At 49.5% G+C, this 14,876-nt stretch overlaps 1 protein-coding gene across 1 annotated transcript in view; it reads left to right on the top strand.

Annotated features, from left to right (window-relative positions):
- Positions 1 to 12,127: 12,127 nt before the first annotated feature.
- Positions 12,128 to 14,876, top strand: part of HSPA4L (heat shock protein family A (Hsp70) member 4 like) — a 51,805-nt gene continuing 49,056 nt past the window's right edge. The window contains exon 1 of the mRNA XM_038748219.1: positions 12,128 to 12,275. Within this exon, the coding sequence (XP_038604147.1) occupies positions 12,169 to 12,275 (107 nt within the window). The 5' untranslated portion in view covers positions 12,128 to 12,168. The remainder of the gene's footprint in view (positions 12,276 to 14,876) is intronic.

The raw sequence follows: 14,876 nt of genomic DNA on the forward strand, positions 1-14,876 counted from the left end.
ATTGTACTATCCCAAGTGCTTAGTACAGTGCTCTGCACACCATATTGCGCTCAATAAATATGAATGAATAAGTGAATAGCTGTAACAAATTGGTCAATAAGTACGATTGATTGATTGAATAGTTGTAACAAATTAGTCTTTTGCCTGGTGATGTTCCTTAATTGAGTCTGGGGTTTTACCGTTTCCTTGGGCGAATAATCATTCTTTTCATTCCACTGTGGCGTCCTCCCCACAAATCTAGGATCTTGAATATCAATGATTTGTATGTAGTGAGTGCTTACTGTGTGCAGAGCACTGTACTAAGCGCTTGGGAGAATACAATAGAGCAGAGTTGGTAGATACGGATGTATTACAATTTTCTTTTCGTCAATCCGTCAGCAGTATTAACTGGGTGCTTGCTGTGTGCAGAACACTGTACTAAACGCTTGTGAGAGTACAGTAGAACAGAGTTGGTAGAAACATATATACTAGAATATTCAATCAATGAATCAGTCCATCAATGGTATTTATAGATGGTTTACTGTGCGCAGAACACTGTACTAAATGCTTCGGAAAGTACAATACAACAATAAACAGTGACATTCCCTGCCCACAGTGAGCTCACAGTTGTGGGGAGCAGGGGGGTGGAAGTAAGGTAATATTTTATTTTAATCATTATATTGGAAGATTGGATTTTGCTGTGAGCCCATTGTTGGGTAGGGACTGTCTCTATATGTTGCCAACTTGTACTTCCCAAGCGCGTAGTACAGTGCTCTGCACACAATAAGCTCTCAGTAAATACAATTGAATGAATGACTGATTCCCCCAAACAATTTATTTATTTCTTAAGTCAGGGCTGGATACATTTATTATTATTATTTTCTGCCCTTTGTACCTGTGTTGATGAGAATGGAACCTCCCAAGATGTAGTGAGCCTCTTTAAGCCAAGAGCCCATTTGGTAAGTTTATTAGTGTATTCATCAAGCACAGACTATGTGTTAAGCACTGCGGTCAATAGATCAATCGATGGTATTTATTGAGCACTTTCTAAGTGCGGAGCACTGTACTAAGTACACTGTTTTAAGCACCCAGCTCAGGCACGGTTCCTGTCCCCCATGGGACTCACAGCAGAAGATATCGTCAGCCCTGAAGGACTTCTGAGAACCTCTTCAGCCCAAATATTCAATATTTCAATTAACTTCCACCCCATTTTACAGCAAAGGAAGCAATGTACCTGTCTAATGTTAGTAACAAAGCCCCAGATGCAGCACAAATCTGCTCTCCTGTCTTTTGTTCTAACCTGGAAGAGGCTTTTGACAGCTCCTCTCCAAACCTCTTTTCTGAGGATTTAAAATTAAACCGAAAACTCCACCCTCCTGCCTACGAAACCCTCACTTTGATCACCTCCCACGTTCCCCCCTCAGTACACGTTTCTGAAGCTTCTGATTTTCTTCTGTCTTCGGTTTACCTTCTCCCACTTTCTAACCCATCCAGAACTTACTTCTGGTACGCGGGCCTCCCCTGGATTCATCAGGGGGGAACCACGGCCTCTCGGTTTTCCATTTCCGAAGCTCCCCTGAAGGTCAGAATCCCTGTGCCCCTTCCCAAAAACTGGCCCTCCACTCTCTGTTCATTCATTCATTCAGTCATATTTATTGAGCGCCTACTGTGTGTAGAGCCCTGTACTAAGCGCCTGGAAAATACAATTCAGCAACAAATAGAGACAGTCCCTACCCGACAGCAGGCTCACAGTCTAGTGGGGAGACAGACCACAAAACACAACAAAACAAGTAGACAGACATCAATAGCATCAGTGTAAATAGAATTATAGATTTATGCACATCATTAATAAAATAAACAGAATAATAAGCATGTACGTATATACACATATCCGTCCCACGGAAGATGACAGTCATACTTATTGAGCGCTTACTGTGTGCAGAGCACTGGACCCAGTGCTTGGGAGAGTGAACCCACTGTTGGGTAGGGACTGTATATGTTGCCAACTTGTACTTCCCAAGCGCTTAGTACAGTGCTCTGCACACAGTAAGCGCTCAATAAATACGACTGATTGATTGATTGATTGAGAACCATAGAACAATATAACATACGCATTCCCTGACCACAATAAATTTACAGTCTAGAGGAGATTACAGTCTACAGGAATTTACAGACTAGACAGTTCCCAGTTATCAGAGTTATTGTACAGTTATTTCTGTAATTTCTTTATTATATCTGTATTTTATTTCTTTATATTAATGTCTGTCTCCCCCTCAGACTGACCCAAATTCTGGAGTGTTTCAGCACTTGCATCTCACCTCAGCTCCTGTGCATTCGCAATCTCCCATGGCACTTCAGGACACATCTTAGAGAAGCGGCCTGGCCCAGTGGCAAGCGCCGGGGCTTGGGAGTCAGAGGACGTGGGTTCTAATCCCGGCCCACGCCACTTGTCTGCTGGGTGACCTTGGGCAAGCCCACTTTACTTCTCTGTGCCTCAGTTATCTCATCTGTGAAATGGGGATTAAGACCGTGTGCCCCACGTGGGACAACCTGATTACCTTGTATCCACCCCAGCGCTTAGAACAGTACTTGGCACATAGTAAGCGCTTAACAAATACCATCATCATCATCATCAATTGTATTTATTGAGCGCTTACTATGTGCAGAGCACTGTACTAAGCGCTTGGGAAGTAGAAATTGGCAACATATAGAGACAGTCCCTACCCAACATTGGGCTCACAGTCTAAAAGGGGGAGACAGAGAACAAAACCAAACATACTAACAAAATAAAATAAATAGAATGATGATGATTATTATTATTATCCTGTACAGGACTCTCCTGAGAGCTTAGTACAGTGCTCTGCATGCAGTGAGCACTCCACAAATTCAATTGTTCATTCAGTGGTATTTATTAAGGGCTTACTGTGTGCAGAGCACTCTACTAAACACTTGGAAAGTACAATACAGCAATCAAGAGGGACAATCCCCGCCCGCAACGAGCTCACAGTCTAGAGGGGGGGAGAAAGACATCAATTCAAGTAAACAGGTGTCAGTATAAATAAATAAAATGACTGATCTATACATAAGTGCTGTGGGACGGGGAGTTGGGGGAAGAGCAAAGGGAGAAAGAGTGACAAGGAAGAGAGGGGGAGATAAAGAAAAGTGGGAAGGTATGTTCTCCAGAAAAAATATTCCCAGCCCATTTCCCCTGCTCTTTCAGGTCTTCCTGGTGGGTTTCGAACCCCAAGTGGGCCCTTCCTGGAGGCAGTGTGGCCTAATGGAAAGCACACAAGGCTGGGAGCCGGGAGACTTGGATTCTGATCTCAGATCCAACATTGCCTGTTGTGTGACCTTGGATGAATCACTTAACCTCTCTGTGCCGGGAGACTTGAGTTCTGATCTCAGATCCAACGTTGCCTGTTGTGTGACCTTGGATGACTCACTTAACCTCTGTGTGCATCACCTCCTAGAATTGGGCTAAAATGCCTGTTTTCCCTTCCCCTTATCCCGGGAGCCCCAGGCCGGGGACAGGGACTGTGTCCGACCTGAATGTCCCGTAGCTACCCCGGCGCTTAGCACAGTGCCAGGCACAAGGGGAAGCATCGTGGCCCAGGGGAAAGAGCCTGGGCCTAGGAGTTAGAGGACCCAGGTTCTAAACCCGGCTCCTTTACTTGTCTGCTCTGTGACCTTGGGGAATTCACTTCGCTTCTCTGTGCCCCAGTTCCCTCATCTGTAAAAGGGGGATTGAGACTGTGACCCCCATGAGAAGCAGCGTGCCTTAGTGGAAAGAGCCCGGGCTTGGGAGTCAGAGGTCGTGGGTTCTAATCCCTGCTCTGCCGCTTGTCAGCTGTGTGACTTTGGGCAAGCCACTTCACTTCTTGGTGCCTCAGTTCCCTCATCTGTAAAATGGGGATTAAGACTGTGAGCCCCACGTGGGACAACCTGATCACCTTGTATCTACCCCAGCACTTAGAGCAGTGCTTAGCACATACTAAGCGCTTAACAAATACCATCATTATTATTATTATGTGGGACAGGGACTGTGTCCAACCCGATTTGCTTGTATCCACCCCAGCAGTTAGTACAGTGCCTGGTACTGTCTCCCCCTTTTAGACTGTGAGCCCACTGTTGGGTAGGGACTGTCTCTGTACGTTGCCAACTTGTACTTCCCAAGGGCTTAGTACAGTGCTCTGCACACAGTAAGCGCTCAATAAATACGATTGATTGATTGATTGATTGATTGGTACCTAGTAAGTGCTGACTGGATTACTGCATCAGCCTCCTCTCTGATCTCCCATCCTCCTGTCTCTGCCCGCTTCAGTCTATACTTCACTCTGCCGCCCGGATTATCTCTGTACAGAAACGCTCTGGGTATGTCATTCCCCTCCTCAAAAAACTGCAGTGGCTGCCTGTCAACCATCGCACGAAGCAAAAACTCCTCACTCTCAGCTTCAGGGCTGTCCATCCCCTCGCCCCCTCCTACCTCACCTCCCTTCTCTCCCTCTCCAGCCCAGTCCGCACCCTCCGCTCCTCTGCCACCGCTAACCTCCTCACTGAGCCTCGTTCTCGCCTGTCCCGCCGTCGACTCATGGCCCACATCCTACCTCTGGCCTGGAATGCCCTCCCTCCTCACATCCACCAAACTAATGCTCTTCCTCCCTTCAAAGCCCTACTGAGAGCTCCCCTCCTCCAGGAGGCCTTCCCAGACTGAGCCCTCCCCTTTTCCCTCCTCCTCCTGCCCTCCCCACCGCCCCCACTCCCTCCCTCTGTCCTACCCCCTTCCACTTCCCACAGCCCTTGTGTATATTCGTACATATTTATTACTCTATTTTATTAATGATGCATATATATCTATAATTCTGTTTATCAATTTTGATGGTTTTGACACCTGTCTACTTGTTTTGTTTTGTTGTCTGTCTCACCCCTCTAGGCTGTGAGTCCGTTGTTGGGTAGGGACTGTCTCTATATGTTGCCAACTTGTACTTCCCAAGCACTTAGTACAGTGCTCTGCACACAGTAAGCACGCAATAAATACGATTGATGACTGTCTCCATCTGTTGCTGAATTATATTTTCCAAGCGCTTAGTAATAATAACAATAATAATGTTGGCATTTGTTAAGCGCTTACTATGTGCAGAGCACTGTTCTAAGTGCTGGGGGGATACAAGGAGATGAGGTTGTCCCACGTGGGGCTCACAGTCTTAATCCCCATTTTACAGATGAGGGAACTGAGGCCCAGAGAAGTGAAGTGACTTGCCCAGAGTCACACAGCAGACATGTGGGGGAGGCGGAATTCGAACCCATGACCTGTGACTCCCAAGCCTGCGCTCTTTCCACTGAGCCACGCCGCTTCTCTACAGTGCTCTGCACACAGTAAGCGCTCAATAAATATGAATGAATGAACAAATATCATAATTATTATTATTACTAATTATTGTGTATTGGGTGCTTACTATGAGCAGAGAATTGTATTAAGCCCTTGGGAGGGTCCAATACAACAGAGTTGGTAGACATGATCCCTGCCCACAACGAGCTTACAACTAGAAGGAGAGACAGACATCAATATAAATAAATAACTTACGGATTCGTACGTTAGTGGGCTTAGGAGAAGCAGCGTGGCTCATTGGAAAGAGCACAGGCTTTGGAGTCAGAGGTGATGGGTTCGAATCCCGGCTGCGCCACATGTCTGCTGTGTGACCTTGGGCAAGTCACTTAACTTCTCTGAGCCTCAGTTCCCTCATCTGTAAAATGGGGATTAAGACTGTGAGCCCCACGTGGGACAACTTGATCACCTTGTATCTCCCCAGCGCTTAGAACAGTGCTCTGCACATAGTAAGCGCTTAACAAATGCCATCATCATTATTATTATTATTATTATGGGTGAGGTGATAAAGGGAGCAAATCCAAGTGCAAGGGCGACCCAGAAAGGAGTGGGAGAAGAGGAAAGGAGGGATTAGTCAGGGAAGGCCTCTTGGAGGAGATGTACCTTCAATAAGGCTTTGAAGGTAGGGAGAGGGATCATCTGTTGGATGTGAGGAGGGAGGGCTTTCCAGGTCCGAGGCAGGAGGTGGGCGAGGGGTTGGTGGCGAGATAGGCGAGATTGAGGTGCAGTGAGAAAGTTAGCATTAAATAATAATAATAATAATAATAATAATAATAATAATAATAATGGCATTTGTTAAGCACTTACTATGTGCCAAGCACTGTTCTAAGCGCTGGGCAGGATACAAGGTGATCAGGTTGTGCCACGGGGGGCTCACAGTCTTAATCCCCATTTTACAGTTGAGGGAACTGAGGCCCGGAGAAGTGAAGCGACTTGCCCAAAGTCACCCAGTGACAGTTGGCGGAGCCGGGATTTGAACCCATGACCGCTGACTCCAAAGCCCGGGCTCTTTCCACGGAGCCCCACTGTTTCTCTAAAGGAGCAAAGTGTACGGGCTGGGCTGGAGTAGGAAAGTTAGCGAGGTGAGGTAGGAGGGGGCGAGCTGATGGAGTGTTTAAGAGAAGCAGCGTGGCTCAGTGGAAAGAGCCCGGGCTTTGGAGGCTGAGGTCATGGGTTCAAATCCCGGCTCCGCCGCTTGTCAGCTGTGTGACTTTGGGCAAGTCACTTCACTTCTCTGTGCCCCAGTTACCTCATCTGGAAAATGGGGATTAAGACCATGAGCCCCCCGTGGGACAACCTGATCACCTTGTAACCTCCCCAGCGCTTAGAACAGTGCTTTGCACGTAGTAAGCGCTTAATAAACGCCATTATTTAAAGCCGACAGTGAGGAGTTTCTGTTTGATGCGGAGGTGGATGGGCAACCACTGGAGGTTCTTGAGGAGTGGGGAAACACGGCCTGAACGTTTTTGTAGAAAAATGATCCGGGCAGCAGAGTGAAGTCTGGACCGGACTGAGGAGAGACAGGAGGCGGGGAGGTCAGCGAGGAGGCTGATACAGAAATCCAGGCGGGATAGCCTTAAGCGCTTAGTACAGTGCTCTGCACACAGTAAGCGCTCAATAAATACGATTGATGATGATAGAAAATGTGCTTGGGTCAGCGTGGTGGCGGCAGGGATGAAGAGGAAAGAGCGGATTTTAGCAATTTTGGGAAGGTTGAACCGACGGGATTCGGCGACAGACTGAGTCTGCGTGTCGAGCGAAAGAGATGAGTCAAGGATAACTCCAGGGTTACGGGCATGTGAGATGGGGAGGATAGTGGTGCTGTCTACATTGATGGGGAAATCAGAGTTTATGTAGGAAGTTGAGGAGTTCAGTTTTGGACATCTTAAGTACAGGGTGTCAGCAGGACACCTGTATATATGTATATATGTTTGTACATATTTATTACTCTATTTATTTATTTATTTATTTTACTTGTACATATCTATTCTATTTATTTTATTTTGTTAGTATGTTTGGTTTTGTTCTCTGTCTCCCCCTTCTAGACTGTGAGCCCGCTGTTGGGTAGGGACCGTCTCTATATGTTGCCAACTTGGACTTCCCAAGCGCTTAGTACAGTGCTCTGCACACAGTAAGCGCTCAGTAAATACGATTGATGATGATGATGATGATTGCTTGATTAATTGACACCCAGGTGAGGTTTCTTGAAGGCAGAGGAATTGTGAGTCTGCAGAGAGGGCGAGAGGTCAGGGCTGCAGATGGAGATTTGGAAATCACCCACAGTAGGAATATAATAAATATAATTGAATGAATGAATAAATGAATGGAGGTGATGACCAAGCCCTTGGCATAGTGCTCTGTACACAGTAAGCGCTCACTAAATACGATCGAATGAATGAATGAATGATCACGATAAGATCCCAGCTCCGCCAATCAATCAATGAATCAATCAATCGTATTTTTTGAGCGCTTACTGTGTGCAGAGCACTGTACTAAGCGCTTGGGAAGTCCAAGTCGGCAACACATAGAGACGGTCCCTACCCAACAGCGGGCTCACAGTCTAGAAGGGGGAGACAGAGAACAAAACCAAACATACTAACAAAATAAAATAAATAGAATAGAAGTAAAATAGAGTAATAAATATGTACAAACATATACATATATACAGGTGCTGTGGGGAAGGGAAGGAGGTAAGACAGGGAGGGTGGAGAGGGGGGTGAGAGGGAGAGGAAGGAGGGGGCAATATTAGATTGTGTGTGTGTGTGTGTGTGTGTGTGTTAATAAATATAAATAAAGATAAATATATAAATAAATAGAGTAATAAATGTGTACAAACATATATACATATATACAGGGGATACAGTCAATCCCCATTTTGCAGATGAGGTGTCTGCGCCACTTGTCAGCTGTGTGACTTTGGGCAAGTCACTTCACCTCTCTGGGCCTCAGTTCCCTCATCTGTAAAATGGGGATTCATTCATTCGTTCAGTCGTATTCATTGAGCGCTTACTGTGTGCAGAGCACTGTACTAAGCACTTGGGAAAGTCCAAGTCGGCAACATATAGAGACGGTCCCTGCCCAACAGCGGGCTCACAGTCTAGAAGGGGGAGACAGACAACAAAACAAAACATATTAACACAATAAAATAAATGGAATAGTAAATATGTACAAGTAAAATAAATAGAGTAATAAATCTGGGACTTCATCCCAGAGGTCATGGGATGAAGAATGTTAGTGCCATGTGGGACAACCTCGTAAGCTTGTATCCCACTCAGCGCTTAGAACAGTGCCTGGCACATAGTAAGCACTTAACAGCCCATTGTTGGGTAGGGACCGTCTCTATATGTTACCGACTTGTACTTCCCAAGCGCTTAGTACAGTGCTCTGCACACAGTAAACGCTCAATAAATCCGATTGAATGAATGAATGAACAAATGCCATCGTTAGCAGCGTGGTTCAGTGGAAAGAGCCCGGTCTTGGGAGTCAGAGGTCATGGGTTCTAATGCCGACTCCGCCACGTCTGCTGTGTGACCGTGGGCAAGTTGCTTCACTTCTCTGAGCCTCAGTTCCCTCATCTGTAAAATGGGGATGAAGACTGTGAGCCTCTCGTGGGACAACCTGATCACCTTATATTCCCCACATCGCTTCAATCAGTGCTTTGCACATAGTAAGCGCTTAACAAATGCCATCATTTTTATTATCATCATCATCAGCGTGGCTCAGTGGAAAGAGCCCGGGCTTGGGAGCCAGAGGTCTTGGATTCAAATTCCGGCCCCGCCACTTGTCAGCTGTGTGTCTTTGGGCAAGTCGCTTCACTTCTCTGGGCCTCAGTGACCTCATCTGTAACATGGGGATGAAGACTGTGAGCCCCTCGTGGGACAACCTGATCACCTTTTTATTCCCATCAGTGCTTCGTACATAGTAAGCGCTTAACAAATGCCATCATTTTTATCATCATCATCAGCGTGGCTCAGTGGAAAGAGCCCGGGCTTGGGAGCCAGAGGTCATGGATTCAAATCCCGGCCCCGCCACTTGTCAGCTGTGTGACTTTGGGCAAGTCGCTTCACTTCTCCGGGCCTCAGTGACCTCATCTGTAAAATGGGGATGAAGACTGTGAGCCCCTCGTGGGACAACCTGATCACCTCGTATTCCCCCTGCCCCCAGCGCTTAGAACAGGGCTTTGCACATAGTAAGCGCTTAACAAATGCCATCATCATTATTATTATTATTATTATAAACACCCACCGTGTGAATATAATTGAATGAATGAATAAATGAATGGAGGTGATGACCAAGCCCGTAGCACAGTGCGCCGTACACAGTAAGCGCTCAGTAAACCTGCTGTTGGGTAGGGACCGTCTCTATATGTTGCCAACTTGTACTTCCCAAGCGCTTAGTACAGTGTTCTGCACACAGTAAGTGCTCACCAAATACGATTGAATGAATGAATGATCACAAAGCAGCGTGGCTCAGTGGAAAGAGCCCGGGCTTTGGAGTCAGAGGTCAGGGGTTCAAATCCTGGCCCCGCCAGTTGTCAGCTGTGTGACTTTGGGCAAGTCACTTCACTTCTCTGTGACTCAGTTCCCTCATCTGTAAAATGGGGATGAAGACTGTGAGCCCCAAGTGGGACACCCGGATCACCTTGTAACCTCCCCAGCGCTTAGAACAGTGCTTTGCACATAGTAAGCGCTTAATAAATGTCATTATTATTATTATTCTCTCTGCCTCAGTTCCCCCATCTGTAAAATGGGGATTAAGACTGTGAGCCCCACGTGGGACAACCGAATCACCTTGTATCTCCCCAGTGCTTAAAACAGCGCTTTGCACAGAGTAATTGCTTAATAAATGCTTATTATTATTATTATTATTATCTCTGCCTCAGTGACCTCATCTGTAAAATGGGGATTAAGACTGTGAGCCCCACGTGGGACAACTGGATAACCTTGTATCTCCCCAGCGCTTAGAACAGTGCTTTGCACATAGTAAGCGCTTAATAAATGCCATTATTATTATTATTATTATTATTATTATCATTATTATTATTCTCTGCCTCAGGTCCCTCATCTGTAAAATGGGGATTAAGACTGTGAGCCCCACGTGGGACAACTGGATCACCTTGTATCTGCCCAGTGCTTAGAACAGGGCTTTGCAAATAGTAAGTACTTAATAAATGCCATTATTATTATTGTTATTATTATTATTCTCTCTGCCTCAGTGACTTCATCTGTAAAATGGGGATTAAGACTGTGAGCCCCACGTGGGACAACCGAATCACCTTGTATCTCCCCAGTGCTTAAAACAGCGCTTTGCACAGAGTAATTGCTTAATAAATGTTTATTATTATTATTATTATTATTATTATTATTATCTTTGCCTCAGTGACCTCATCTGTAAAATGGGGGTTAAGACTGTGAGCCCCACGTGGGACAACCGGATCACCTTGGTATCTCCCTAGCGCTTAGAACAGTGCTTTGCACATAGTAATTGCTTAATAAATGCCATTATTATTATTATTATTGTTAATGTTATTATTATTATTCTCTCTGCCCCAGTGACCTCATCTGTAGAATGGGGATTAAGACTGTGAGCCCCACGTGGGACAACTGGATAACCTTGTATCTCCCCAGCGCTTAGAACAGTGCTTTGCACATAGTAAGTGCTTAATAAATGCCATTATTATTATTATTATTATTATTATTATTATTATTATTATTCTCTGCCTCAGGTCCCTCATCTGTAAAATGGGGATTAAGACTGTGAGCCCCACGTGGGACAACTGGATCACCTTGTATCTGCCCAGTGCTTAGAACAGGGCTTTGCAAATAGTAAGTACTTAATAAATGCCATTATTATTATTGTTATTATTATTATTCTCTCTGCCTCAGTGACCTCATCTGTAAAATGGGGATTAAGACTGTGAACCCCACGTGGGACAACCGGATCACCTTGTATCTCCCCAGCGCTTAGAACAGTGCTTTGCACATAGTAAGTGCTTAATAAATGCCATTATTATTATTATTATTGTTGTTGTTGTTACTATTATTATTCTCTCTGCCTCAGTGACCTCGTCTGTAAAATGGGGATTAAGACTGTGAGCCCCACGTGGGACAACCGGATCACCTTGTATCTCCCCAGCGCTTAGAACAGTGCTTTGAGCACAGTAAGCGCTTAACAAATACTATCACTATTTATTATTGTTATCGTTAGTATTATTTTATTATTATTATTATTATTATTATTATTATTATTACTATTATTATCATCCCAGCTCGATCATTTGGGGGCCGTGGCCCACGAGTGGAAAGCTCGGAGGCCTAACGTGCCGCAGTAGCGCCGCGCGGCCACCGGGGGGCGAGGGAGGCCTCCTTTTCCAGATCTTTCTGGAACGGCTCCGGGCCCGAGGGGCGGCGGAAAAGGCCGAAGCTGCGGGCGCCGAGGCGCCGAGGGGCGGCGGAAAGGGCCGAAGAGGCGGCGGAAGGGGCCGAAGCGGCGGGCGCCGAGGCTCGGGGGCCCGAAGGGCGGCGGAAAGGGCCGAAGCGGCGGCGGAAGGGGCCGAAGCGGGGGGCCCCGAGGCTCGGGGGCCCGAAGGGCGGCGGAAAGAGCCGAAGCGGCGGCCGCGGGTTCGGGGCCGGGCGGGCGGGCGGGCGTCGCGCGCAGGCGCAGAGCGCCCTAACCGGCGGTTGGTCGCCGCTGAACCGCAGTGGGGACCCGCTCGCCCATCCGGGGTTGCCCACTCGCCCGCTCGCCCACCCTCTCGCCCGCCCGCTCGCCCACCCTCTCGCCCACCCTCTCGCCCACCCGCGGCCATGTCGGTGGTGGGCATCGACCTCGGATTCCTCAACTGCTACATCGCCGTGGCGCGCAGCGGCGGCATCGAGACCGTCGCCAACGAGTACAGCGACAGGTGTACCCCGTGAGTCTCACCCTTCCCCCTCCCCCCGACCCCCGACGGGTGTACCCCTTCCCCCCCGACAGGTGTACCCCATGAGTCTCCCCCCTTTCCCCCCCGGACAGGTGTACCCCGGGAGTCTGCCCCTTCCCCTCCCCGACAGGTGTACCCCGGCCCCCCCGACAGGTGTACCCCATGAGTCTGCCCCCCCCCCCCGACAGGTGTACCCCGAGAGTCTGCCCCCTTTTCCCCCCCAGACAGGTGTACCCCGAGAGTCTGCCCCCTTTTCCCCCCCAGACAGGTGTACCCCGGGAGTCTTCCCCTTCCCCCCCCGGACAGGTGTACCCCGGGAGTCTGTCCCTCCCCAGACAGGTGTACCCCATGAGTCTACCCCTTCCCCCCCACGGACAGGTGTACCCCAAGAGTCTGGCCCCCCCCCCCCCCCGGACAGGTGTATCCCGGGAGTCTGCGCCCCCCCCCCCCCCGACAGGTGTACCCCGGGAGTCTGCCCCTTCCCCCGACAGGTGCACCCCGGGAGTCTGCCCCTTCCCCCCCCCGACAGGTGTGCCCCGGGAGTCTGCCCCTTTCCCTCCCCAACAGGTGTACCCCGGCTCCCCCGACAGGTGTACCCCAAGAGTCTGTCCCCTTGCCCCCCGAAAGGTGTACCCCGGGAGTCTGCCCCTCCCCGCCCCCCGACAGGTGTACCCCATGAGCCTGCCCTCCCGGACGGGTGTACCCCGGGAATCTACCCTTCAACCCCCCCCCCTACCCCCGCACAGGTATACCTTGGGAGTGTGCCCCCCCCCCCCCCCCAACAGGTGTATCCCCGGAGTCTGCCCCCTCCCCCCCAGCCACACACACAGGTGTATCCCGGGACTGCTCAGTGCTTAGAACAGTGCTCGGCACATAGGACGCGCTTAATACCGTCGTTATTATTACCTGCCCCCCCCCCCCCCCCCGACAGGTGCACTCCTCCTCCTCCCCCCTGACAACTGAACCTCATGAATGTACCCCTTCTCCTCTTCCCCCCCCCACCACCCTCGACAGGTGTAGTCTCTGAATGTACCTCCCCCGACCCCGACAGGAGTCTACCTCTCCCCCCCCCCCCAACACACACAGGTGTATCCCAGGAGCGCTAAGTGCTTAGAACAGTGCTTGGCACATAGCGCTTAATACCATCATTATTACTACCCGTCCCCCCTCCCCCCGACTGATGTACCCCTCCTCCTCCTCCTCCTCCCGCCTGACTGTTGAACTTCAGGAATGTGCCCCTTTTCCCCTTCCCCCCAGACAGGTGTACCCCCCTTCTTCCCCCAAACAGGTGTATTCTCCGAACGTATCCCTCCCCCACGACAGATGCGCTCCTCCCCCTTGACAGTTGTACTTCTGGAATGTACCCCTCTTCCTCTTTCCTGACAGGTGTACCCCGAGAGTGGACCCCATTCCCCCCACCCCACCAGGTTCATCCCCCCTCCTCCTCCTCTCCCCTGACAGTTGTATGCCAGGAGTGTACCCCTTCTCCCCTCCCCACAACAATTGTACCCCTCCTCTTCCTCCCCCTGACAATTGTTCCTCAGGAGTGTACCCCTCTCCCCCCACCCCCCGGACAGGTGTACCCCGAGAATGTGCACCCCTTCTTCCAACAGGTGTATGCCAGAAGTGTATCCCTCCCCATCCCCCCCACAACAGGTGTACCCCAGGAGCACTTGGAATGTGCTCCCGGTCCTCTCCCAACAGGTGTACCCCAGGAGCGTGCCCCTCTCCCCACCCGTGACAGGTGAAGCCTCCCCTTCCCCAGGCCCCAGTTTTTGGGGCTGGGCAGGTCTCCCCCTAATCTTTGAGCCCCCCTCAGTAGGAAGCCCCTCCTCCACTCCCCTGCTGACCCCCCGAACGGCCAGGGGTCCTCAGCCTGATCCAGGATCGTGGCCCTGGACCTGAATTCCCCCCCACCGGCTTTCCATCTCTGTCCTGGCGGCTTCTCCCCTACCCCACCTCCCCCTTTTTATGGTATTTGTTACTTACCGTTTGGTATTTGTTGCTTACTACAGGCCAGGCAATGTACTAAGCAGTCGGGAAGATACGAGCAAATTGGGTTGGACACAGTCCCCATTCCACTTGGAGTTCACGGACTTAATCCCCATTTTCCAGATGAGGGAACCGAGGCCCGGCAAAGGGAAGTGATTGGCCCAAGGTCAGGATGAGAAGCCAGATCCTTCCGACTCCCAGGCCTGGGCTCTAATAATAATAATGGTGGCATTTATTACGCTCTTACTACACGCAAAGCACTGTTCTAAGCACGGGGGAGGTTACAAGGTGATTGTCCCACTGGGGGCTCGCAGTCTTAATCCCCATTTTACAGTTGAGGTAACTGAGGCACAGAGAAATTAAGTGACTTGCCCAAAGTCACACAGCTGACTGTTGGCGGAGCTGGGATTTGAACCCATGACCTCTGACTCCAAAGCCCGGGCTCCTTCCGCTGAGCCACGCTACCCATTAGGCCACAGTGTTTCCCCCTCCGTCACCCTCTTGACTCCCCACCTCCCCTGGCCTCTCGGCTGGCCGGCAGGGATGACCACTTTTCATTCATTCAGTCGTATTTATTGAGCGGTTACTGTGTGCGGAGCA

Source organism: Tachyglossus aculeatus, chromosome 6, assembly GCF_015852505.1.
Source record: "Tachyglossus aculeatus isolate mTacAcu1 chromosome 6, mTacAcu1.pri, whole genome shotgun sequence".
Taxonomy (NCBI): domain Eukaryota; kingdom Metazoa; phylum Chordata; class Mammalia; order Monotremata; family Tachyglossidae; genus Tachyglossus; species Tachyglossus aculeatus.